The sequence below is a fragment of the Hyalella azteca genome, unplaced genomic scaffold (genome assembly GCF_000764305.2).
Source record: "Hyalella azteca isolate HAZT.00-mixed unplaced genomic scaffold, Hazt_2.0.2 contig5797, whole genome shotgun sequence".
Classification (NCBI taxonomy): domain Eukaryota; kingdom Metazoa; phylum Arthropoda; class Malacostraca; order Amphipoda; family Hyalellidae; genus Hyalella; species Hyalella azteca.
This window is the reverse complement of record NW_025935977.1, coordinates 120,252-146,874: the sequence shown is the minus strand read 5'-3', so window position 1 is coordinate 146,874 and position 26,623 is coordinate 120,252. Positions and strand designations below refer to the sequence as shown.

Below are 26,623 nucleotides of genomic sequence, written 5' to 3'. Positions count from 1 at the left end.
AAATAGGGAAAAGCTGTAGTTGCAGCACAGATACATTCTACACCTAACATACTTGGTAGAAGTAATTATTAGCAACAGTTTATCAATTGTCCGTGCAGATCAGATTGCCAGGGATTGCAATACAGTTTGTAATGACACAAGGGTAGTGCCAGGTGTGCTCACCAAAATATTTACTTGTCACAGCTTAACAAGAGCTCAACTGACTTCCCTCACTGAGTGATGGTTTATAGAGCCTTGCCTGGTAAACATGTCATAGGGCATTATGTTGAATCTCACTCTGTGTTGATATTTATGGAGAGATAATATTATTATGGAGATATACCTAATAATATATCACTTTCTGACAGAACTGTTCCACCCATATTTGCCTTGAATTCCATTCTGCAAGGTAGACTTCAGTTTACACAATTAATGAATTCTTGTTTGCAGATTTAGCATTGAAAAATGTGAAGATCTATGTCAGTAAATTTTTATCAGATTTTGTAATACATCCTGGTTCATGAACCCAAAATTGAAAATTTTATGGCCTTGCTATGCCTATCTTGAAAAAGGTTGAGAATTTATAAATATTAAAGCAAAGGGTTTTGTGTGAGTCAAGAGCTTTGATTAACAACCTTCCAAGAATGACAGCTGGAGGTGGAAAAACAACTGGTCAGGCAGCTGCCACTGACAGTACAGCCACCCTCAAACTCTTTGATGGATTGCAAACAGATCTTAGGACTCTGTGTCTCCAAATTAAGAAGAAATATCCACACATAAAGGAGGTACAGTTGTAGTTGGATAATTAAGTTTTTCATCAGAGATAGCATGGTTCAGTAGGTCCAATAGGGTTCTCTGTCAATATTTTTATACTGCAAATTTATTCAATTTGGGTAATTTTCCATGACTTCATATTATATTCCTGTGATTTTCTAATGCTAATAATATTGTAACCAATGTATTGTTATGATATAATGAGGCGTTTGTTAATTATTTCTGTAGAAATTTCAATACAAAGGAACTTGTGTTAGTTGTAGTATATATATGCTCATTCTGCAACATTTTTTGTCTGAAATATAGGAAGAAAAGATAAAAAGATGAAAATGATTTTGTCTGAAATAATATTGGTAGAAAGAAATAATATAGAAAGAAATAATAAAGAAGAAAGCTCGAAGAAATAATTTTTCTGTCCCAATTCTAATTTCTGTTCCCCCTTTACAGTCTTGCGAGGATGCTATGGTTCAGTTACGCAGCGTTTCATCATCATGCAGCAATAAAAGTTCTTCAGCTGCCTTGGCTCCTGTGGCACCTCATGTCCTGCACCCATTACTACAAGCCGCTCACACCAAGGACCCTAAAATTGTTCAGGTTAGTTTCTGCTAATAATAATGCTACTATCATATAGCTGCTAATCATTGCTTAGAAAATGAATAATTTTATACAAATTTTTATCCATTTAGCTATTTGGTCAGAATTTCTTAATCTTAAACCTGCCCTATAATGTATATACATGCTTTGTTAATAAATGTGATAATATATGTATATTTTTTTCTTCTTACAGCTGTCACTTGGGATCATCCAGCGAGTTGTGGTTGCAGGTGGAGTAGTCGAGTCGAGCTGTGGGGGTCAGGTGGTGGAGGCTCTCTGGCTGCTCATGGAAGCTGGGGTGGAAGAGCTTAAAGTTTTGCAAACCATAACACTTTTGGTCACCACTAATGAGGCAATTGTTGATGAACATCTGGCAATGGTCAGTGTATGAAGATAATAAACTTGAAATAAATAGGTCTCAATATTTCAGAAATTGTTTTAATGTTTTGTTGTCTTCTCTGAGTTGAATATGAAATTAATGCTGTTCCATATTTGGAAAAATATTTTCACTCCAGTATTTTTTTATTGCCAAACCACACATTACAACAATGATTTCTAATCAGTGGTTTGTGATATCATCAACAGTGTTCTCTGGGAGTAGATAAAGGTCAATTTTTGTTGTATAGCAAACTGATTAACATTGTGTAACATCAAACTGTTTTGTTGTTACCATAACACTTGGATTGAGTTATGTGAAACAAACCGAGGAATGAGTGCAACTAATAAGAATTGTGGCAGAGGGTAATGGATTGGTTGTACACTAATCAAATTTTCACAGTGTTCAGAAAAATACTATTAGTTTGGGCTCTATGCCAAGTAAAATTTTTGAATCAAACTAGGAAAATTTAGATGTTAGCATTAACCTTGTTGAAAAATTCAGGTACCAGAGTAATATTTTTTAACCTGAGATATATTTTCTCATGGTATTTCTATGTTCCAGGCCCTTGTAGTGGCGCTGCGACTGCACTTCACTAAAGATGCAGTCGTTGCTAACGCAGCGTCTGCCACAGTGAGACAGCTCGTCAGTGCCGTCATGGAGAGAATGGTGGCAGAAGATAAGAAGAGGTAAATAATAATTAAAAATTAAAGTCCAAATTCTGAGTTATACTATAAAGTATTTCGTGCATATTAAATGATCATTCATCATTTGGATTGTGGGCGTTTCCAGGTGATGTGCTATTCAATCATTATGAATTTTCTTATTCAATCATTATGAATTTTCTTATTCAATCATTATGAATTTTCTTCTGGATTATTTTCTCTACTATTGCATGGTAAACATTGAGTTTTGTGCAACTTATTCTATCCCCCCATAAATGTTTGAAGTAAAAGCGTAACTGTGATGATGTTCTAAGGGATGAGGGTGGTGGTGAGGTAGCTGAAGGTGGCAAAAACTTTGATGTAGAGGAGCTAAAATAAACATTGAGTTTTGTGCAACTTATTCTTTCCCCCTATAAATGTTTGAAATAAAAGCGTAACTGTGACGATGTTTTAAGGGATGAGGGTGGTGGTGAGGTTGCTGAAGGTGGCAAGAGCTTCGACGTGGAGGAACTGAAAGTTCTCAAGCCATCACCACCGAAGACCCTCGCTCCTGCCGCCGCTGATGCCTTCCTTCTCGTGCAGGTATTCGTTGTCTCTAAGATTTAGTTAACTACGATGTATTTAACAACTTTATTTGGGAAATTTAAAAATGAAACGAATTAATTATTGTTGTTTGCTTTCCGTGAAAAAAAAATGTCTCGCACTATTTTAGTTAGATATATATACGTATGTCTTTTGGTTAAAATTATCGAAACCATCACTGATAGAATTATTTAAATTTAATAGAAAATCATCCTGTTATGTTCCCAATATTTTTAATGTAAGTATGGTATATTAATTGGGCTATTTCACTTCAGGATTTGGTGCAACTAGTGAACGCAGATCAGCCAATGTGGCTGGTGGGTTTGACAGAAATGACTCGCACGTTCGGCTTGGACCTGCTGGAGAGCGTTCTAGCTACCTTCCCTCAAATTTTCTTCAAGGTACCCAAGCCCCCGTTTCGAAAGCAACATCAATCATCGTTTCGAAAGCAACAATAGGTTACCTCTTCAATCCTTGTTTCCATAGCAACAATAGGTTACCTCTTCAATCCTTGTTTCCATAGCAATAATAGGTTACTTCTTTAATCCTCATTTCGATAGCAACAATAGGTTACTTCTTTAATCCCCGTTTCGATAGCAACAATAGGTTACTTCTTTAATCATCGTTTCGATAGCAACAATAGGTTACTTCTTTAATCCTTGTTTCCATAGCTACAATAGGTTACCTCTTTAATCCCCGTTTCGATAGCAATAATAAGTTATCTCTTCAACCCCTCTTTTCAAAGCAAAGCAATAAACTAAGTGCACTTTTCACTAAGCACTGAACTCAGTAGAAAAACAGCCCAGCAATTAAGATATTATTTTGTGAAATATACGTTATCATTTGTCACTTTTTCTCGATAAAGATTTAAGTTCCCTAAATCGAGAGACTTGGCTATCATTGGCAGCTGTTAGACTTGCTATCACTGGCAATCGTGAGGCTAACTTATCACCGGCTTCATCTGTCCTTCAGCACCCGGAGTTTGGTTACCTGCTGAAGGAACGAGTGTGTGCCTTGGTCATCCAGTTGTTCTCCCCCAACATTAAGTACCGAACTCAACACTCTAGTGGAGGTGCTGTCTCACACTCCTCTCCCTCAGTGCTCTATGACAAGCCTTACTTCCCGATTACCTTGCGTCTACTCAGGCTCGTTGCTGCTCTCATCCATCACTATTATCCGCTTCTGGTAAGGAAACCCATGTAATGGGATCGTTTTTTATTTGTTTATTGTTATCTTAATTGTATCTTAGTATTTGCTTCGATCTTTAGCCAATTGCCACTAAGTGAACAAATGTACTTTGCAAGTGTGGCAATATTGATTGCAGTGAGTGATTGCGTCTGTCATCGCCTCTAATTTTATGTGACTGAAATGAAAGGCAGAGACTACAATATGAATTATTCTTTGTTGGAGTAATTGTTCGATGTTTGACTTGGAGAAAAATTTGTCAGCTGATACGAGTTTTGTTTTTCATTCATCTTTTCATCGTGTATGGTAAGCTTACCATATGAATTTATGAAGAGAAATTTCTATATATTAAGATAATAATTGCTGTCTATGTTTCAGGTAACACAGTGTGAGATATTTCTGTCGCTGTTGGTCAAGTTCCTGGAGTGCAACGAGCGGCCAGAGTGGCAGCGCTGTCTCGCCCTCGAGGTGCTCCACAACCTCACCACGCAGCCTCACCTTCTCCTGCAGTTCACCAGGCATTATGACTGCCGTCCTCACTCAACTAATATCTTCCAGGTGATGATAACCTCATCATGTAATAGTCTGTCTATTTTAAATTAATTTAAATATCACTAAGGGAAGTCAGGTGAAGCTATTTTAATACCTACCATTTTAATGACTTGTAAGTTTAATAGCAAGTAGTTTCAGTGGAAGAATATGGGTAAAATGTATGTCACTTTAGGAGAAACTGAGGGTCAATCGGGCTCGAAAGGATGACGTCACGGCACCGAATCGCCAGATGCATTGTGGGATCGGCCGCCATATTTGTAGCAGGGTCTAGCTTACGCCTACGTGTTAAATCTACTGCGATCGTCTCTTTTTGAAGTTTTTGCTTGAAGATGGGACGCTACTGCTCCGTTGTAGGATGTACCAGTCGTTCTCACGGCCATTTAAGCAGAAAACTATACAACGGAATGCGTTTATTCAGTTTATTAGCCGTGAATATTTATTATATACGATACTCTACATTTTCCAGGGGCAAAATCTCTTACTTGCCTTTAGATAAGCTACATAAGTAAGAATAAAACGTAATAATAATATTTACAGATCAGATAACATTATCATGATCCATTATCCTGCAGCGATGATAGTGTTGTTGCAGTTGGCTGGTTTGTTGGAAGATCAAAATGATTCGCTTTGCTCTATAACATCAAATGTTTCGAGTTCTTTAAAATGCCTTTCAATTTCAATATAAATTGGTTTTGCAAAACGTCGAGGTTTCTGGTGAATTGGTGTGTTGTTGGTCAGTTCTGTGGTCTGAGGTGTCACATGAGCGCGTCCAATATCGGGATCGGTATTACTATGAGCCGTCCGAACCCTGGTTATCTGGTAAGCATTGATAAAATTCTATCCTTTTCCTCTTCAAAATGGTGAAAAGGAATTTCATTTTCCATTCTTAGAAAGTTCCATTCATCAGCATCATTATCTTCGTCCAGTTGTACTACCAAACTAACTCTACCAGGTACATCGCCTTTCTAGATTCGTTGAAGTTTCGTTTCTCAATTGCCTGTACCCATCCATCTACAAATTGTTTGTAAGCTTCAAGCGTCTTGTATGCCTTGAATTCTTGCAAGGTGTATTGGCTGACCACCAAACACCAAATAGTTTAGTAAATCACCGTGTTAAACGGGAGGCAGGCTTGCAAAATCTGCACATCACGGCTTTGCCGGCACTTCGTTGGCAGCAACATCGTTAATGTCGAACAATTTTCTTAAATATCGGTCTCTCACTGAAGGAAGGAGTTTTGACAACAGCCTAATCCTCTCTGCTTTGTTGTTTCTTTCTCCATTGCTACCAAAACGTCCAAATGTGTAGGAACGAGAGAGTAAGCTGAGGCGCCAGTGTTATACGAAGATGGCGGCGTAGCAACGTGGCTAAAGTGGATACGCGGGAGCTTGGCGAGCCCGATTCCAATATCTTCCTAAAAGGCTTACTAACGAAAATGCGTTTCTTGACGTGTTCACTGATTCAATGACCTAATATTGACTACCCACATTTAATTTCCATTTAATATAACTGAGGCAACACTTTTTTCTTAAAGAACTCTGAATCAGATCTCCTTTTTCATATCTAGCATTATATATAATTTCCCTATAGTACTGTGGAGTTTTAATAACTAGTTATTGATTTATCCAGATAAACGTTCTGATTCAATTTAACCTTACAGGACATCGTGAACAGCTTGGGAGCGTTTGTACAGAGTCTTTTCCTGTCCGGTGGCAGCAGTGGAGCGAGTGGCGGTCCTGGGAACAGCAGCGGCAGTGCGACAACCACAACACACACTCCAGGCTCGTCATCTTGCTATTGTGTAGTGAATACATTATTTGTAGGTAAAGCTGTGTAGTGAGTGCCTTATTTGTATTTAAAAATGTGTAGTGAATACATTATTTGTAGGTAAAGCTGTGTAGTGAGTGCCTCATTTGTATTTAAAAATGTGTAGTGAGTGCCTTATTTGTAGGTAAAGCAATTTTGTGAGTACCTCATTTATCGGTAAAGTAGTATAGTGGGTGCCTAAATTTATAGGTTAGCTGCACACATAGAGACCTTATTTCAACAATTAAGAGCTTGCAGTTAGAATTGTCTTGTCAGAGATAAATGAAGCGTGGAAAAATTCTCAAAATTAAACATTCTGTATGTTGCTACCGAACTGATTGCTACTGGAACAGGTTAAGTTAATTTGTTTGAGGAATATAGCTAATAAATGTTCAATGGTCTATTGGATTTAATTGAAGCAGAAACTAAAGCAGAGTAGTGTAATTATGGATGAAAATATTACACATTGGCTGGTTATTAGAGATAGTGCCTAAAAAAATCAGAGATTTGAATTGATTTCGTGCTTGATCGTTAATACAATGAATTTGTTATCAGCCTGCAGATGGTGGATAAGCTTGAGCCTCCTGTGATCCCTGACGGCTACTGCGTGTCGTTAGCTTGTCTTTGCTTGCTGGAGACGACGCGCTCCATACAAAGACTTCTGCTACAGAGGCAAGGTAACGGCCATTGCCTTATCTTAAGCTATTTTAACATTTTTCACTCTACTTCATTTTTATTTTTCTGTCTCTGACTTATATGAGTCGCTAATAAAACCCAATTTAATGTCATGAGTAACTAGCTCCGTGTCTCGTTTAGTCCTAGATTTAGTTGAAGTAAATTTTTCTAAACTGTCTTTAAATTATCTAATCAAAATAAATTTTATTAATCTCATGTTCGCGTCTCAGAGCGTTTGGAACGCGAAAGCAACGATACCAGACAAGCTGCAGTTTCCACGTCCGACTTGGATACCGTGCCTGTGAAACTCTCTGCCGTCACTGACGCCTCAGTTCCTGATGATATTGTATCCACAACTTCTGAAATTAGTCTCCATGAAAAACACAAGCCTGACATGGAAGGTCTGTTCTTTATTTTAAAGGACTTTTTATATTGATTTCAACACTCAGCGTCATTGGTGAATTTGTTACCGAACAAGTGCATACTTGCTTTGAATGGGGTCTGACTATCATGATTAGTCACTTAAGTGATTAACTTTCTTATGGATCGAAAAGCAAACAAGTGTTGATAATGTACTTCATTTCTCGTATACCTAATTTTTATATTCATGGAAAAACAAACTAGTTTCGAAAACGTACGTTATTTCTTGTATTTCTAACTATTGTATGGAATGAAAACTAAAAGAGTCCAGAAAATCTTTTCTATTTCTTCTATGTTTAACTATTGTATGGATGCAAAGGCAAAAGAGTAAAGTAAATGTTTTTCATTTCTTGTATGGCTTACTATTGTATGGATGTAAAGGCAAAAGAGTAAAAATTTTTTTTTATTTCTTATGTGTCTAACTATTAATGGTTGGAATTCAAAAAAATCTCGAAAATATATTTTATTTCTTGTATTTCTAGCGGACGAAGTAGAAGTGGCGCTACGGGACTCCCCCGACGCTCCTGAACCCGCCGCTGACGTGGAGGGCCTCAAGTGTGAGACCAAGTGTGAGGGCCTCAGCGCGGCTAAGCTCGTCGCTAAGCTGGACAGTTCCAGCTCTACTCCTGGTGGTGAGACTCTCAGATGTGCGACCCATGGTAAAAATTTTAATGTAAATTGTTGTCATCGAATTTTAGTGTAAATTGTAGTCATCACCCCAATTCCTTGTGGTGAGACTTAGCAATGAAACTCGCTGCTGTTCGAACGATGGTGATATTTGTTGTAGATTTAATGGCGAAAATTGCCTTGGATGTTAGTGTAAATTGTAGTCATCATCTCAAGACCTTGTGGTGAGACTTGATTCTGGTCGAGCGATGGTGATATTTGTAGTGAATTTCGTTATAGATTTTAAGGTTTTCTTTTCAAGATTAAACATGTTTTCTGTTTAATTCCTCGTGATTGAACACGTTACTTGGAGGGACTGTTCCAGCTCTACTCCTGGTGGTGAGAATCTCAGATGTGCGACCCATGGTGAAAATTGCCTTTAATTTTAGAGTAAATTTTAGTGTTTTCAATTTCTTGTGGTGAGACTCACTACTGTTCGAACGATGGTGATATTTGTAGTGAATTTCGTTGTTGATTTCATGGGCGAAAATTGCCTGGAATTTTAGAGTGAATTGTCGAGTCTTCAATTCCTTGTGCTGAGACTCGTTGCTGTGTAAACGATGGTGATGTATGCTGTGAATTTCGGTGTAGATTTCATGGTGATAATTGCCTTGGATGTTAGTGTAAATTGTAGAGTCTTCAATTCCTTGTGGTGAAACTTGCTGTCGGACGAAGGATGGTGATATTTGTTGTGAATTTCGTAGTAAATTTAAAGGTTTTCTATTTAATTCCTTCTGATGAAACATGTTGCTAGGATGGACTGTTCCTGGGTTCCAGCTCTACTCTTGGTGGTGATACTCGCACCTGAACGAATTATGGCGAGAATTGATTGGAATTTCGTTCTAAATTTTCAATGCCATTCTTCTTAGTTAAACACGTTGCTCTGGAATTCTTTGTAAATCTCAAGATTATCTGTTTAATTGCTGTGAGATGGGACTCAGACTAAGAGAGAGCAACGAGTGAATGAACCTCAAACGTTGATGTAAATTACTAAACTGGGTCGTGGTTCAAAATTGGATGGTACATTAACGAAGTTATTTTAATTTTATGAATTCCATATAATTGCATGCCAGGCTTTCAAACTGTTTCAACAGCACAGATAAGAGCATGGTAATCCTTTGACGATCATATTCAGAGTCATGTCTATACTTCAAAAATTTTAGACCTTTGAAACTATAAAATTGTACCATCTTTGCAGATGGTATGCCAGGAGCAGCACCAGCTGAAGAGGAGGTGCTGAGTCAGCTGGTGACGTCAGCTTGGTGTGGTCTGCTCGCCGCCCTCAGCACGCTGCTCGAGGCCTGCACCGACGAAGCTGCCACTGAGAGCATCTTGCAAGCCTTCCAGGTATTATCTCCCGAAGCTAAGCATAATTTTTATCAATCGATATGTAATCAATTTATTGGTATGACTAAATAAACAAATTACAATGTGGTATAAAAAACTCGCAATCTTGAATACGGACTATTTCTTTTCTGCTCTCAGAGCATGGCGTGGATGATAGCATATACAATTTAAACACTTAATTTACATCTCATTTTCTTACCCCCAGAGCATGGCGTGGATCTCCGGCACGCTCGGCCTTAGCACCCCCAGAGACGCGTTCATCACGGCGCTCTGCAAGTCCTGCCTGCCGCCCCACTACACACTGACGGTCCTCAACACACCTCAGTCTTCCCCAAGCTCGGGGGTCACCTCCACCATCTCCTCCACTAAACCCCAGCAACATATTCATCAGAATTACCACGATGCTGAGGTTCGTACGCAGGATTCAAGCAGCATTTTCTTCAGAATTGTCACTATTATGAGGTTCGTCACGATTATGAGGTTCGTACACAGGATTCGAGCAGCTCTATTTTTTTGGAATAAAATTTAATCCTAGTTAGTTGGTGCGCCCCATTGCTAGTGTGTTGTTTAGATGTCTGTCTTGTATAGGACTTTATTTCAAGATTTGCGTGTTTTGTGCTCCTGAGCCTTTCATCTATATTAAAGCTATTCAAAATCAAATCAAGGGAAATTGGAACTGCCTTTTCATTTTAGATTCTATTATTATTTAACCAAGGAATCATTGGGCAGGTGCGGCAGCAAGTGGTGGCAGTTGGCAGCGCGCTCGCCACGTCTGCCACTCCTTCAGGAGCGCAGCAGGGGCCTGTCATGCTCACCAACAAGAATCTTCAGGTCCTATCTCTACAAGATTAGAGCAAATTAATAATATGGTGTTTGATCACTTATTTGAGTAAATAATCACCTTAAAATCATGTTGCCTGTTTAGATGTTGCACTCCTAGAAGCACTGTAAGGTTCAAAGCTGCCACTTTTTTCCAGTCATTATGTGAACCTTTCGGGCGCATGCAAATGTTCTCAAAAACAATGCTAACCTAGTAAAACTCTGGCCTAGTTATATCTTCAGATAAAAACTGTGATAACATAATATTATTATAACAAATAATAATTATGGCTAATGTGCGTAGAATAAGTAAATAATAAGTATTGTACTACAGGTGATGAGAGCAGTGCTGTCTCTGGCTCACTGTCACGGTGGCGTGCTAGGCAGCGCCTGGCATCTCGTGCTCACCACCCTACAGCATCTCGTCTGGGTCTTGGGGCTCAAACCTGCGGCGGGGGGTAGTTTGAAGGTGAAACTTAAAACTTTTTTTTTTAATTATCTGTGTAATTAAAAAAATATGGCTGTAGTTCCTTGTAAATTAGAATATAATTATGATTTATGATATTGGCTGGGAATTTTGGGTGCATTTAGTTAATTTATTTCTGCATTTAGTTTATAAGTGTAATAAAATTATATGCAGTTTAATGTAAACTAGCTTGAAATCAAAGCAAATTTGTAAATATCATGAAATTTTATGCAGTTTACAGTAAACTAGCTTGAATTGAACCAAACATGATTGCTAATAAGAAAAATCTGTGCAGCAAGCAAACCGAACGAGCAACGACAGCAACGCGGTGATAACAACAGCAGTTATCGCTGACCTGCCCGTGCTGTCGTCGATGTTGTCGCGGCTGTTCGAGTCGTCAGCTGAGCTGGATGACGTCGCCCTGCATCATCTCATCGACGCTCTCTGTCAGCTCAGCTCTGAGAGCATGCAGCTCGCCTACACCAACAGAGAACCCAGCCTCTTCGCCGTCGCCAAGCTCCTCGAGACCGGTGGGTGTAATCACTATGACAGCTGTAATGGTGATTATATAGTTGTGGTCGGTGGGTGTAATCACTAATACAGCTGTAATAGTGATTATATATATGTGGCTGGTGGGTGTAATCACTATGACAGCTGTAATGGTGATTATATATATGTGGCTGGTGGGTGTAATCACTATGACAGCTAAGTATTTTATTTTCTCCTTTTTAGTCCATCCTACATAATATTCATTTTATTTCAGTTGGCCACGCAAATGCACGAAAGAAAATTCTTTTCGAAGTTCTGTAGAAAATTTTATTCCAGGGGATACATTGTTGTTCCCGTATTTATCTGGGTGCGTGGCTGTAATAAAGAAAGGTTCGATAATAAATGCGCCTGGAAACGTGCAACAAATTATTGATTATTGTATTGTCATCGGGAGCTGAGCTTCCCTAAAAGTTTCAGAGCGCTAGCTAATGGGAAAGCTGGTGAAATATCGATTGCAAGATTTGATCATCACAAACAGACAGACAGACGGACACGAAAGCGAGCTAAGAAAAACGTGGTAATAAGTCAAAACTAATACAAATAAGTCAAAACTCGAGCTGTAGGTGAAGCTGAAGCATTTTAAAGCCATGTTTTGTGATTCATCGCGTAGTAGTACCTGAAATAGCGAAACTTGGTACGTAGTGCTTGCATGTTGCTTCATAGCAGGGCAGAACATTGTAGTATTAGCAGTATTAATTAGCCCAAGCTTGGTTAAAAGGAGGCTTGTCATCAATTTATTTAAAACTTTTTTTATCGTTTAGTTATCAAGCTGTCTATTATTATTAAAAATCTATATTTATTTGAAGGTCTAGAGAACCTATCTCGCGGAGAGGTGTTTATACTTAAGCTTCTCAGGCTGTCTAATGATTGGTTGATATGTAAATAATATATATTTCATATATAATTAGATAGCAACATTTATTAATAGGTGTATTTTTTTAGCGTGGAGGTGTATGCCGGTAGTTTCAACGTCTAATACCGGTAGTTGTTAAACACGAGGAACGACCCGAAAAAGAAAAACCAGACTGTTTGTGTGATGGACTAAGTTATAATAGTACTGAATTCTCAGAGTATGAGCACATGCTAGACATTCATCAGTTAGTGAGCCACGCACTGATGCCCTAGAAGGACGCGTGTTCCATTATCGCAGATTTTTTTGGGACACTTCTTTTGCTCGTCGTTCTTTGATGATGGCTGATTTTTGTGAGCAACGAGTTGCTTTCAAATTTTGCTTTCTTCTGTGAAAAACGGGGTAGGAAATGCTAGAGACATCCTACAAGGATGATGCTTTATGAGTAGTTTTTTCCGCTTCAAAAAATGGAAATGTCAATTGACGATCAACCTCGCTCAGGTCGTCCTTCCACTTACGCACCGAAGAAAATATTGTGAAATTAGCGACCTAACTCCCTGAAGATCAATATTTTACAAGAACTAATCCCCTGAATCCAAGACCTAATCCCCAAGTGAATTAGAGTTCGGTCCAGCAAATTCTAAAAGATTTCGGATAGATAAGTAAATTTTTTAAAGTAGTCCTTTTTTTTCGGACTACTTTATACATCTTTATAAAGAGTATACATCTGTATATGTTAGTATAGGTTGGCAGAATTTCTTCTTTCAAGCAGGTTTCATTGAAGACCAGAGAACCAGAGAAGTCCTCGTTAACGAAATAAATATGTACATCGGTAACCTGATTTTTGATTTGCCAGTTCAAACTAAAAATATTGTTCGATATATTGAAAAAACTAATAAGAAAATTGCGAATAAAACAAATTCTCTGGTCTTCAATGAAATCTGTATATGTGTATACATCTCTCGTATACATCTGTATATGATATCTAATTAAATATATCTATATATTTATATATTGGAAGGTCTGGTGAACCTATCCCGCGTGGAAGTGTTCTGGCGGCCCATCACGAACCACCTGCTGGAGGTGTGCCAGCACCCACACATCAGGATGCGTGAGTGGGGCGTGGAGGCCGTGACCCACCTTGTCCGTACCGCCCTGACCCACCCTCACCTCATGAGACCTAAGCAGGGCAACGCTGGCACCGCCTTCAGGGACAATCAGGTTCATAGCTTTCTTACATTTATGAATTTAGAACAAAATTTGGGTGATATGATGGAGCGTTACATATTTAATATACCTAATATATAGATGGATAAGAATGTATCATATTTATAGAATGATGGTGCGTTACATATTTTTAATATAATATATATAGTTAAGTATGTAGTATCATATTTAAAGAATGATGGTGCATTACATATTTTAATATAATATATACCGAGATGAGTATATATCATATTTATTGAACGATAGTGCGTTACATATTTTTAATATAATATATACATAGATAAGTATGTATCATATTTATAAAATGATGGTGCGTTACATATTTTTAGTCAGGCATATGTTCAAGTTCGGACTTTAAAAATAAATTTGGTTAAAATTAACGAAGTTGCACATTTCTGGTCATCCACCTGTTCCGTTTCGAATTTTGAAAATTATTTTCGGTTCAAATTACCGAAGGTTGCACATTTCTAGTCAGACGCCTGTTCCTGTTCGGATTTTAAAAACAAATTCGGTAAAAATTACTGAACTTCATTTGAAATAAATCTTGTTTGGATTTTTGAAATAGATTTGATTTAAATTACCTTGCGTAACAAATATTTAGCCAGACTCCCGACCTTTTCTAAATTTATTTGGAAATTTGATTTCATATAACACACGTGACGAATTTAGATCCCATGTTATGGCCTTAATTTTTTAAGCTTTGTCTAGTGTATGCGGTAAGTGTATCGTTATGTAAAGGGTTAATTTTATGAATTTAGAACAAAATTTGGGTGATATGATGGTGTGTTACATATTTAATATAATATATAGATAAGAATGTACCATATTTGTACCATGATGATTTATACCGTTATGAAAAAAGTTAATATTGATTCTATTTAGTTTTGCTATGGATTACACACTGATTTATAGTAATGACGTAGAATGTAAACAAACACTTTTAAAAACGGAGCCGATTTTCGTTGTTGCTACCACATTCGCCAATTTCATTTGCCATATATCACTGACGCACTGATAACTCCAAAATATTTCACAAACCACATAACACCAATGCACTGATAACTCCGAAATGTTTCACTAATTTTACATTTTCATATTTATTACAACGATTACAAAATGTTTCACAAATTTAACATTTTAATTTTTGTTACAGCGATTACAAGCCCTGCTGCTGTCGCCACTGTCAGAGCTGTCAACGTGCAGCCATGCTGACGTGCGTCAGAAGCAGCTGGAGACGATGCTGACGGTGCTGCACAGCTGCGGCGAGCAGCTGCAGCACGGATGGCCGACGATCCTTACTGTCATCGCAGCTGTCAATGAAAATCACAGGTGAGCAATGTTCTCCCTCGTACATCGTGAAGTTTCCATGAATTCAGACATGTAGTATTCGTATATATTGTAGTATACTATTGTAGTATACATGTATAATACTACATGTATACATATTTTAGTATACATGTAGTATTCGTAGTATATATTAGGATGTAGGTGAGCGATGTTCTGTAACGTACATCGTGAAGTTTCCATGAATTCAGACATGTAGTTATGTACGTATTTATATTTCTGACCATCCTTACTGTTATTGCAGCTGTCAATGAAAATAACAGGTGAATAACTTTCTCCACGTACATCGCGAAGTTTCTATGAATTCAGACATGTAGTTATGTACGTATTTATATTTCCTTGCGTTTATTTCGAAAATATAGATTGAAATCTACTAACCAACCTTGACGGTGGTATTCTGTGTTAATGAATTACAGGCAGGGGTCTCATCAATGCAGTGATGTTTTCTTAACATTGATATCGTCTTTGTTATAGTTTACTTTACCAAACTCGGCGTCATGGAGAAACGAGTGATTTTATTTCGTTTTCTTGCGTTTTTATTTAGCGATTCGCTGGTGCGGCTGGCGTTCCAGTGTCTGCAGTTGGTGGTGACAGACTTCCTGCCTGTGATGCCCTGGCGGTGTCTGCCTCTCACCGTCGCGTCTGCTGCCAAGTTCGGGGAACACACGCAAGAGCTGAACATCTCCCTCACCGCCATAGGACTCATGGTAAGTCCTTGCCTCCTCTGCCAAGTTCGGGGAACACACGCAGGAGCTGAACATCTCCCTCACCGCCATAGGACTCATGGTAAGTCCTTGCCTCCACTGCCAAGTTCGGGGAACACACGCAGGAGCTGAACATCTCCCTCACCGCCATAGGACTCATGGTAAGTCCTTGCCTCCACTGCCAAGTTCGGGGAACACACGCAGGAGCTGAACATCTCCCTCACCGCCATAGGACTCATGGTAAGTCTACTTAATGATCACGTCAGAATGCGTTTTTTTGAAATCTATTTTGATTTGTTTTATTCTGAAAGCAAAGCTATTTATTCATGTTCTGCTTTTAAAAGGCATTAAGAAAGTATAGTGTAAATATCCTGCTAAAATCCTGAGATTTCAAGCGAACTCGTTCTTAACTCTATTCAGACTGCATAATTTTACAACGTTATAATCCTACGGAATTGAGGCACCATAGTAGGCGACAGACTGATTGCTTACGTATGTATGGCTCAATGGTCATTATGCCAATAATTCCCCTCAATACCGTAGTTTCTGTTATGATCAAAGAATAAACAGAGTTTCGTTTGCAATTCAAACTTGAAACTTTCTTACCTCTGAAACCCTTGTGGTTTGACTTAGCTTGCACGTCCATACCAGATAAGTTTTATCGTATCCTATCGTAGTGATGAGTGTACTGTACTTTGTCCGGTAAGTGTTTAAAGTAATTGATACACATAATCTTTTGTAGCTGTATAATATAGTCATGATCTTGTTTTGAGTAACCTGGTGTAAGTTTTTTTTCTATCCTGCGGCAGATAACTAATTCCTCTTAAAAAAAAGTGCTGGGTTAACATTCAAGCTAAAATTCGAAATTTTTTTCCACTGGATTGAATTTTACATTTTGGTTGTTTTGGTAATTTTACTTCTTGTTATTGGGGTAAGTTTTATTTTTGTTGTTGGAGAAACTTTTCTTTTTGTTGGTGGGGTAAATTTTATTTTAGTTGTTATAGCAAATTGGTTGTTTACTGACTTGACATTATATTTGACAGTGGAACATCAGCGACTACTTCTACCAGAACCAAGACCGCGTGCGGAGCTGCCTTACCAGTGACACGGGACCAGCTTTCCCAGCCTTCCCTGGCGTGCCTAACATGCCGCCCTTTGACAAGCTGTGGATGTGTCTCTATGCCCGACTAGGTAAATAGCACAAATAGTATGAAACCTTCGTTATTATTAGGAAATTTTTAGCAACCTATAACTCACTGTTGTTTAAAAATAGCAATATAGGATGAAACCTTCGTTATTATTAGGAAATTTTTAGCAACCTATAGATCACTGTTGTTTAAAAATAGCAAAATAGGATGAAACCTTCGTTATTATTGCGAATTTTACATTAGCGTATAACTCATTGTTATTTAAAAATAGCATAGGTTCTTCTAACTTCTCTAAATTTGAATTACGTTTGGTTTGGAATATTTCTTCCTCGTTATATAACTTGGCTCATTCTCGCGCAACACAACTTGCGTCTAGAAATTAATCAACTATTAATACTACAGAGAAAACCTCATCATGAGTTGTTACTGGTGTTAATTGTTTCTATTGCTTACACATCTGACTGAACGTACGAGATTGTTTGTACTGTATCAAACTTTCATGATACTTTCACAGTATTGAACTATACTTTCAGGATGCTTTTAAAGTATCCAACTATACTTTCGTGATACTTTAAGAAGTTTTGAATTGACGATGTAGCAGGACTTATAAAATTTGTGCAAGAATACATGGTGGAGCTATTTGATATTTTCTTCACTATTAAATTATTGTTAATTTTCTTATTCAATAAATGAAGTAATTTCATAGAAGTACCGAACATTAATCGGTGCAGGCGAGTTGTGTGTAGTTGAACGCCCTGCGTTTCTTCACTATTTTCACCATCATTATTAACACTGACATTTTGATCTTCATTTGTAAATGATTGTTTAATGCGTGACTAAACAAATAAATTGATTTGAATGTAGTATGGAACGTTATTATGTGCAGGGGACTTGTGTGTAGACGGACGCCCCGCAGTCCGCAAGTCCGCGGGCCAGACTCTCTTCTCGACCATCGCAGCGCACGGCTCCCTCCTGCACAACGCTACCTGGCAGGCTGTCTTGTGGCAGGTATATGCTTCACTGTTGAAAAATTTCGTCCTATATTAATTTTTGTAAAATTTGCTTGGCGGCTTCCTTGCTTATGAATTATTGTTTTTTGCACTAATTAATTTTTGAAGTAGGATCGATTAGCTCGCAAGTTTGAGGAATAAATATCGCTATGGCTCGTGTGAGTTATTATATTTCTAAACCGAAGAAATATTTGAGATTTTTGTGTACCAAACAACTTTGTACTCAAGGTACTGCTTCCATTACAAAACAAATTGCAGGCTCTTGTAAGTTATCACAGTTGAGAAATATTGAAACTTCTGTAACAAACAACTTTCTCTTTAAGGTACTGTTTCCACTACTAGACAAAGTACGTCAGTTGTCAGCCACTGCGAGCACTGAGAAGGTGGATGAAGTGGGCAACATACTCATCCACCACAGCCGCAACACCCACCAGAAGCAGTGGGCTGAAACTCAGGTATAATTTAACTTCAGTTCAGAAAATAACAACTTTTTAGCTCATTTTCTCATTTATTTAAAAAATGCACTATGGTATTGTGCTCGCCATGTCTGTCCGTCTGTCTGTCCGTCCGTGACTCACGTTTTCGTCGATGAGAATATGCGATCTCTGTCGCTCACTGCAGCGAGTACTGAGTTATATTTTTTTCTTCCTGGTTTTGTTTCCATGTGTTTACCTTCATAACACATTCTAAAGCAGCGTATACCCACGGAAAAAGATTCCCTTTGCATGTTCTAGCCTAAAACACGATTGACAAGTTATGATTTATCAGTTTATTTGCCTCTTGTAAACTCGATAATACGTATTATTGTTTGTAGGTATTATAAAACCCACTGATGACACGCTATTTCAACAGTTAACTCCTTTCGTTGTAGTTTCATTTTTCCTTGTACGAGAATTGTCGTCTGATACACTATTATTATTATAGTAGAAAAACTCACGTTTGAACACTATATTAAAGCAAATAATTGCTGACGTGCTGACGGTGACAATTGTTCGCAGGTGCTGACGTTGTCAGGCTGTGCGCGCGTGTTCAGCACGAAGCAGCACCTGCTGCTCGGTCTGCCTGACTATCCTCGAGCCTGGGCCCTCATGCTGGACTTCATCCACACCGCCGCCCTCAGCCGCACCAACGAGGTAACACATGAGTTACATTCAAGAATAGCTTGAAAATATAATAGGGACCTAATCCAATGGTTAATAAAAGTAGCACATATCTGTAGCACAAAAAAGCGTGAAGTAATAATAAAATTAAGTAGCACACAACTGTAGCACAAAAAAGCGTGAAGTAATAATAAAAATAAAGTAGCACAAAAAACTCGATGTCCAGAGAATGAAATAATTATTGACCCATGATGTCCAAACCAATTGGTATAGTTTTTGGATGACGAACAGCAGGCTGTGTGAGTTTAGAAGAGTGTGGTAATGATAGAAATGTGCTAAACTTTTCTATTTATAAATAATCTTTATGACGCTACTTTTGTCGGTGCAGGTATCCCTGGCTGCCCTGAAATCCCTGCAAGAGATGCTGCAGTCTTCACAATCTCCCATCATCGTCAGCAACGACACGTCACCTACCACGTCTTCTGTAAGCTCTTCCACGTCTTCCTTAGCTGCTTCGGCTGCCCCTGCAAGTGCTGGTGGAAGTGCCGAGAAAAAAGCAACGCCTCCTGACGAGGAGGCAGAAGAAGTGGCCAACTGGAACACTGCATGGAAAGTAAGGCAAAGCTCCAGACGATAATGTACACGCACGATTAAGATGCCAAGATTTGGAAGTGGTCATGGAATCATTTGAAAGTGGAGAAGTGCTAGAATATCTGCTCTGAAATAGTTACACTATTTTTACCAATCTTTGAAAAGGCCGTAAATTCGAGAAAACTAGGCTTTTTATTCTTGTTTACAGGCCATGTTTGACTAGATAAATTTCAATATTGTTTTATAGGCAAATTTGCCTTCTCTATTATAGAGTGTAACAATCTCCGTTGAATTAAAACTCGAGAATGGTTCTCGTTCNGCCAGTGCCCGTGTCTGCAGACTCTGCAGCGTTTGTGCTGCCGTCCTCCTCTGACGCTTCCGTCGTCACGCCCCTGCAGGACGCCGTTCTGTCTGTCCTGCGTACACTCCTCATGCACGTCACTGCTGGAGGTATTATTGTACGCTTATTGCCTTTTATAAAGGAGGCATTATTGTATTAATAGGCGTTATTGTATTGATAGGAGGCGTTATTGTATTGATAAGAGGCGTTATTGTTTTAATAGGAGATATTATTTTATGCTTACTATATTACAAAGAAGCACTATTGTATTATGCGAAGGCTTTATTGTACGCTGATAGCATCGTAAGGCGACATTATTATATTGCTATTGTGTTACGTTCTAAGTATTATTGTTTTCTCTATATAAACGTGACCGAAATTGACTTCCTGCTTCTCTTTTCCTACTTTTTTGAATATGTTATAGATTCGAGTTCTTCCCTATATGGTTGCTTCAGAACACTACAATCAATCTATTGATATCTGACTTTTAATATTTGAAAAGAACTTCGTGTGTGTTAAGTAACCTATTATTTGTTTAACACCACCACTCTCAGCCTTCACGAGCTGCGACAAGGTAAACAACAACTTCATCGGAAAAGATGTCGGAGATAACGCAAGTCTCAACAACAGCTCTCGCAAGAATTATCCTGAGCCCAGTACATCTCCTACATTAGAAGGTCCTAAAGACGCTGCCTTAGCTGCTCTGGTGCCGCAGGTCTTCTCATTACTCTTGCACTTCGCGACCTATAGTTATAAACTGCCGTCATGGGGCGGCCTCCACACCAGACCATACAGCAATAAAGCTAGGCTGTATCAGGTGACAGCCACCTGGCAGCCAGTGCTGGACAGCCATGTTCTCGAAGACATCGTCCAGGTAAGAGGCTTGGGTCTGGCGGTAAGGCTGTATCAGGTGACAGCCACCTGGCAGCCAGTGCTGGACAGCCATGTCCAGCACACCCATGAGGCTTCACACCCGTCGGGTGCACTACAAGATCTGGCAGAATTTATTGTGATATTTCCGTTCTTCGAATCGTTCATTGATTCTCGGCCGAAATTTTTTTTTCAAAAATTTAATGCCGAAAAATTTCTGACAAATGTTTCTCGCTGGTATTATACGAATAAAACTTTAAACTAAAGCGTTAAATTAAGCGTCTTAACCTTTTATAGTTATTCTGCCTACCACACCTATATTGAGCCTGGTGAACGCTTGCCAAACACATCGGCTTACATTTCTTTGAATATAAAGTTATTTTCCAGAATTCATATGACAAGAGCCTGCACTTTTGTAAATTATGAGCTGACAAGTTTTCGTCATGCTTGCAAGTGCTGCTGGACTCACTTGATTAGCACCTGTTAGTTATTTATTAAAGAATTATTTTGCATCCTTATCAATTTAGGTTATGAAATATAACTGCCTTATTAATAATGTGGTCAATTGTTCGCACGGCTACTCACCGCACTTGAGGATCATCTATGAAATTATTTTTCATTGACGTATTTTCATTTTGCTGCACTGCATCAACTTAAATATCGATTTATGAATTGTCTTATTAAGGAGGTGATGTATACGGAATTTTTTTCCAATGAAGTACTTTACATCACTAAATCAAGCTAAGTGATGAAGTGTCATTTGCCTCCAATTAATATTTTTCTGCAGTGCTGCTTGCCGTGCTTTAGGATCGACTGTGAAATTATTTTCTACTGACCTATTTGGTATCGCTGTATCAATTCAGTTTTTGAATTATAATTGCATCATTGATAATATTGTATTAAATATAATTGCATCATGAACACTGTCGTGTATTTTTTGTGCAGTACCATACTGCTCGCCAGGCTTTAGGATCGTCTGTAAAATTATTTTCTACTGACTTATTTTGCATCGCTGTATCAATTCAGTTCTTGAATTATTATTCCCTGTCAATAATATCGTGTATTTCTTATTTCTTGTGCAGTGCTGCTTGCCAGGCTTTAGGATCGTCTGTAAAATTATTTTCTACTGATCTATTTGGTATCGCTGTAAAAATTCAGTTTTTGAATTATAATTGCATCATTAATAATATTGTATATTTTTTGTGCAGTGCTGCTCGCCGGGCTTGAGTCTGAAGTATTTGTGCGGGTCGTGGCGCTGCCTCATCGGCGCCCTGCTCACGGTGCTGGAGACAGGCCTGCCTCTGGCGCGCCTACACCCCCAGCAACACGCGTCCTTCTGGAACACGCTTAACACGGCGCTCGATGGCTTCCTCTTCTCTACAAGGTTTAATCTTATCCATTTCCATATTTATAGTTTTCTTTTCTTTTATGTTTCAGTGTTATTTTATTTTATAATTCATATATTATTTTAAAGATATTATTACATATATTTATTTATTATGTTATTTGTTCATACACAATACACATATTTTAATTATTTCACGGTTGAAAAAGATGTTAATATAACTGCTGAAACCGTTAAAAAAGCTAGTTTATTTCTGTTCGAGCTAATTTTTTGGACTGCCAATAACATTTAAATTTCTTGATTCACTTCTTGTGTTTAGTAACGGTTTCTAATCCCATTAATGATCATTACTATCACCACTGTTCCATTTAATGATGGTTTGGTTGCAGTCCACCGCCACCCAACCAGAGCGGAGAGGAGGCCGAGGCAGACGAGGAGCTGGACTGCCGCGTGGTGCAGCTGCTGCAGGAGCAGGTGATGTATAATCTTGTATTACCACTTATGGTGTAATTACTCATGGTATAATCACTTATGATATAATCACCTATGATATAATCACTCATGATATAATCACTCATGGTGTAATCACTCATGGTGTAATCACTTATGATATAATCACTTATGGTATAGTCAATCATGATTTAATCACTTGTGGCACAGTAAATTATGATAAAATTACTCGTGGTATATTCACTCATGTTATAATCACTCTTGGTATAATCGTATTTGCTGTAGAAGGATAATAAACTTACCAGCATTTCTTAATAATATTCACTGTTGGCCTTCGTGATGAAACTCGTACCTATATTATCGAAAATGGCGATTTCTCATATATTCTGCTGTCGAGACCTCGCTTTAATATCCTCATAAAATATTTTCTCTTTGGAGATAGTTGCTAATGAAGTTTTATTCAGTGTAGGCTGTTTACAAGTCATTTAAAAACTTTTACTTTCATTAAAGTTTTTGTCTGGTTATTTAATAAACAACTTGTTTTCGTCATCTTGTGTTAATGTATCTATCCGACGTAGTAGTATGGTAATTGATTAGTATTGATTAAACATGGATAATCTCTTTTTATATTAATAATATTATTAGTCTTTTACTTAGTCGTAATATTTCTACCGAGCTCACTTGGCTGCATTACGTCTAGCATTACAACTTTCGTTTTTGTTGCAGGTTCTGCCCCACCCGACCACTACGCCCCCACACTTCCTCATGGGGGCCATGATACTGCTCAACAAAGGCTCCATCCATTCCGCCCCAACTACTGGTGAACTATAACTCTGATCCACAACTTTGAGCCGTAGCTCTCAACCATAACTCTGAACCATAACTACGAACCGTAACTCTGAACCATAACACTAAACCGTAACTCTGAACCATAACACTAAACCATTGCTCTGAACCATATCTACGAACCGTAACTCTGAACCATAACTAACAACCGTAACTCTGAACCATAACACTAAACCATTGCTCTGAACCGTAAGTCTGAACCATTCCTTTTGACCATTACTATGAACCATTAATCTGAAGCAGTGGTCCCAAATCAGGGGCATATCATCCCCAGGGACCGAGGTTTTTTTACAAAGTTGTGCAGAAGAGAACAATTTAATCAATATATTACAGTGTTTAGGGCATTTATGAAATGGTCATCTTGCATATGGCAGCTAAAATAATAAAATAAGGCAATTTAAGGTTAAAATTTTTTTTGTTTGCGTGGAGGGCAACTAGCTGTGCTTTGCCTTGAATGAAAAACTTGTCAAGATTCTGATATCTTGAACTTTGAATAAACGAGTGAATTCATAGTTCCCGTCTTCCTCCTGTCACTAGGTTTGCTACTAAATGTAATTTTTATTCACATGAATTAGTTTTGTTTAGGTTTATTATTTTTTATCTCAATTAAATTTTATAATCTTTAGTCGCTTTAGCTACGACTAATTCAGTTCATAATCATGGTAAATTTTCTCTTTGAATGCAGTAACTACGGTATTTGCTTGGAACTATGATTTCTCTCCTTCTTCTAACTAAGATTCGTAGCCTTCTTTAAACTAAGCTTACTCGCCTTCTTTTCAATAAGATCATTTATCCTCTCTTAACTAATATTCTCGCCTTCTTTTAACTAAGATTCCTTCTTCCTGTACTCACTTATATTGCTCACCACAGAACTAGAGTGTGGGAGACTGAGGGAGCAGTTCGCCAAGTGCTGCTTCGAGACGCTGCTGCAGTTTGCCCTTTTCTCTCCGTCACATTTTCTCCCCTCCGGCGAGTTGTTCTCTCAGAAAACAGGTTACAGGCGGGACTAAGTTATTTATTACTGGGAACACTGCATTAATATCAAGGGTAATACAATCGGGGTAAATATAATGTGTGCAACTGTGGTGATAGTACAGATGTTAATTATTTTATCTGAGCGCATAATAACATGAGCGCCAGTTTTATCATTGCTGTTACTATAAATTTATGTAAATTATCAATTTTCTTGACTATAAAGATATATAAATTACCCATTTTCGTTAATATTAATTCATATAAACTCCACATTTTCATGTATTCAGGCAGCGACAGCCTAACAAGCAGCAGCAGCGGCGTGCCGTTGCTGGGCGTGTCTGGGGACGGAGGCGTGACGAGTAAACTGGCGGTCACGTCACTGCTGCACCGCTTCAAAGACGTGCTGTGTCGCTTTGTCGACGACTCGGCCATATCTGGGGGATGTCCACTGCCTCGGTCTGTTGTCATGTCGAATTGTTACCTAGAGTTGCTTTCTGTTACCTAACTTAATGACCAATGATTTGTTATCTAAAGTTGCTTTCTGTAGACTGTTATCCAACTTAATGGCAAATGATTTGTTATGATCTAGAGTGGCTTTCTGTTACCTAACTTAATGACCAATGATTTGTTATCTAGAGTCGCTTTCTGTTATCTAACTTAATAGCAAATGATTTGTTAGCTAAAGTCGCTTTCTGTTATCTAACTTAATGGAAAATTATTTTCCATTCATAATTTGACTTATTTCAGTGCTACGTGAGCCTGTCAAAACTCATCTTTTGTGACTGTGCATCGATAATAAACCACTGTTATAAGTCCCACTTACATGTGCATTTGAAGTGGATCGTCAAGTTTGATTAAAATTAATGATTAATTTTTTAAATTTAGAGACTCAATCACTATAGGTTATAAACGCTCGTGATGGTTCATATAAATTGCTATGAAAGGGATTGTCTCCACGAAATACAAGTTATCACCAACTCGCTACTGTTTATTTTACGGACAATTGTTCCTCCTTCAGCCACCGTCTGGCCGAGGTGAGCTTCGTGCTGCAGGCGATCGCGACGCTCATCTCTTCCCTGCAGCAAGCGCCGCCTCACAAAGGCAAGCCGTCGAATTGATAAAAATTTTCATTATTTTCATTTTTTTCATATAAAAATTATATATGTTTTGCTTCGAAATAATAGAGATACTTCCACGTTTTTAATAAATTACGGTAGACTTTGCTTGCATTGGTGCATTTGCAGATCACCATGGTAAAAAGTAGCTTAGGTTTAATTAATTACGTTTAATTAATACGTTTAATTAATTTAATTTTGGCAAATCGATATTTTGACAAAAAACACACAATAAAAATTGCATATATGTGCTGTAAAATGTAGCCCATTTAATGAATGTCGATATTTTGACGAAAAACACAAACTAAAAATTGCATATATGTGTTGTAAAATGTAACCCATTTAACGAATGTATGCGTAACGGAATTAAACATTATTGTGTTTGGGCAGTTGATGCTCTGACGTGGCGTCAGCTGATTGGTCTCTACCCTTACCTGGTGGAGGCCGGTGGTGGAGGTGGCAACTTCCACCCCAACTTGTGGCGGTCGCTTCATCAGAATTAAAGTTGAGAAATGTGAGAAAGCTTCGGCAATACTATATCGCCAAAGCTTTAATCTATGTTTACTTTTTTCCATATTTAATTTTCCGATTGCTGGTAATGTTATGTTTGGGTGGAAGCATGCGTTTTTGGGCTAATAAGAAAGACAAAAAGTGAAGCTCCTTCAGTGTTATGAATCATTATAAGTCAATTTTCAAGTTAGTCAAAAATTTCCATTTAACAATTCGGGCAATTTTTATTTGCAATGGTAAACCTCATTTCTGGGGAGGTCGAAAAAGGCAATGTATCCTGAACTGCGAAATAAATTAGACTCTGAACTTTGTTTGTCATGTCTGCAGAAAGCTTTCAATTTATGTTTGGATGGCTTGAGATTTGGTGTGAATTTAGCATGCAGTACAATATTGTCGCTTCTGCTTAGTTGTATAAAATAACTTTGATCACGCGAAGCTCCCATGTTAGGAAGTAGCGATTATTTAAGCAAAGATATTGATATCTTCCAAGACGCTTTTGTCAAGAAAATTATCCTCTTCTGTCGTAAGAATCGTCAAAATAATTGGACTCGGTTAGACATTTGGATCTGGGATATAGTCCTACAATGTCGATCGTTGTCTTACACATTTGTCTTAGTTTAGGTCATGCGAAACAAGCGGTTATGGTTCCATGCAATCCAATTTTCGAGGAGTGTTTAGAAACACTTTGGTGTTTCACTAAATGTTGTAGTATCTGTAATTAAAATAATAAATTAGATACATGCCTT

At 38.1% G+C, this 26,623-nt stretch overlaps 1 protein-coding gene across 1 annotated transcript; it reads left to right on the top strand.

The window, feature by feature from the left end:
• Positions 1-428: 428 nt before the first annotated feature.
• LOC108682509 (protein MON2 homolog) lies at positions 429-25,870 on the top strand. Its single transcript, XM_047880642.1, has 34 exons — positions 429-764; positions 1,201-1,347; positions 1,541-1,726; positions 2,288-2,412; positions 2,844-2,970; positions 3,246-3,371; positions 3,943-4,155; positions 4,534-4,713; positions 6,365-6,540; positions 7,066-7,187; positions 7,416-7,586; positions 8,088-8,237; positions 9,470-9,618; positions 9,824-10,027; positions 10,348-10,449; positions 10,772-10,906; positions 11,199-11,433; positions 13,324-13,523; positions 14,683-14,858; positions 15,418-15,580; positions 16,621-16,768; positions 17,612-17,733; positions 18,059-18,190; positions 18,734-18,868; positions 19,224-19,453; positions 19,731-19,876; positions 20,321-20,640; positions 21,845-22,020; positions 22,371-22,455; positions 23,158-23,251; positions 24,148-24,270; positions 24,540-24,708; positions 25,271-25,353; positions 25,758-25,870. The coding sequence occupies exons 1-34, from the start codon at positions 624-626 to the stop codon at positions 25,868-25,870; spliced, it is 5,304 nt and encodes a 1,767-aa protein (XP_047736598.1). The 5' UTR covers positions 429-623.
• The last annotated feature ends 753 nt before the right edge of the window (positions 25,871-26,623 follow it).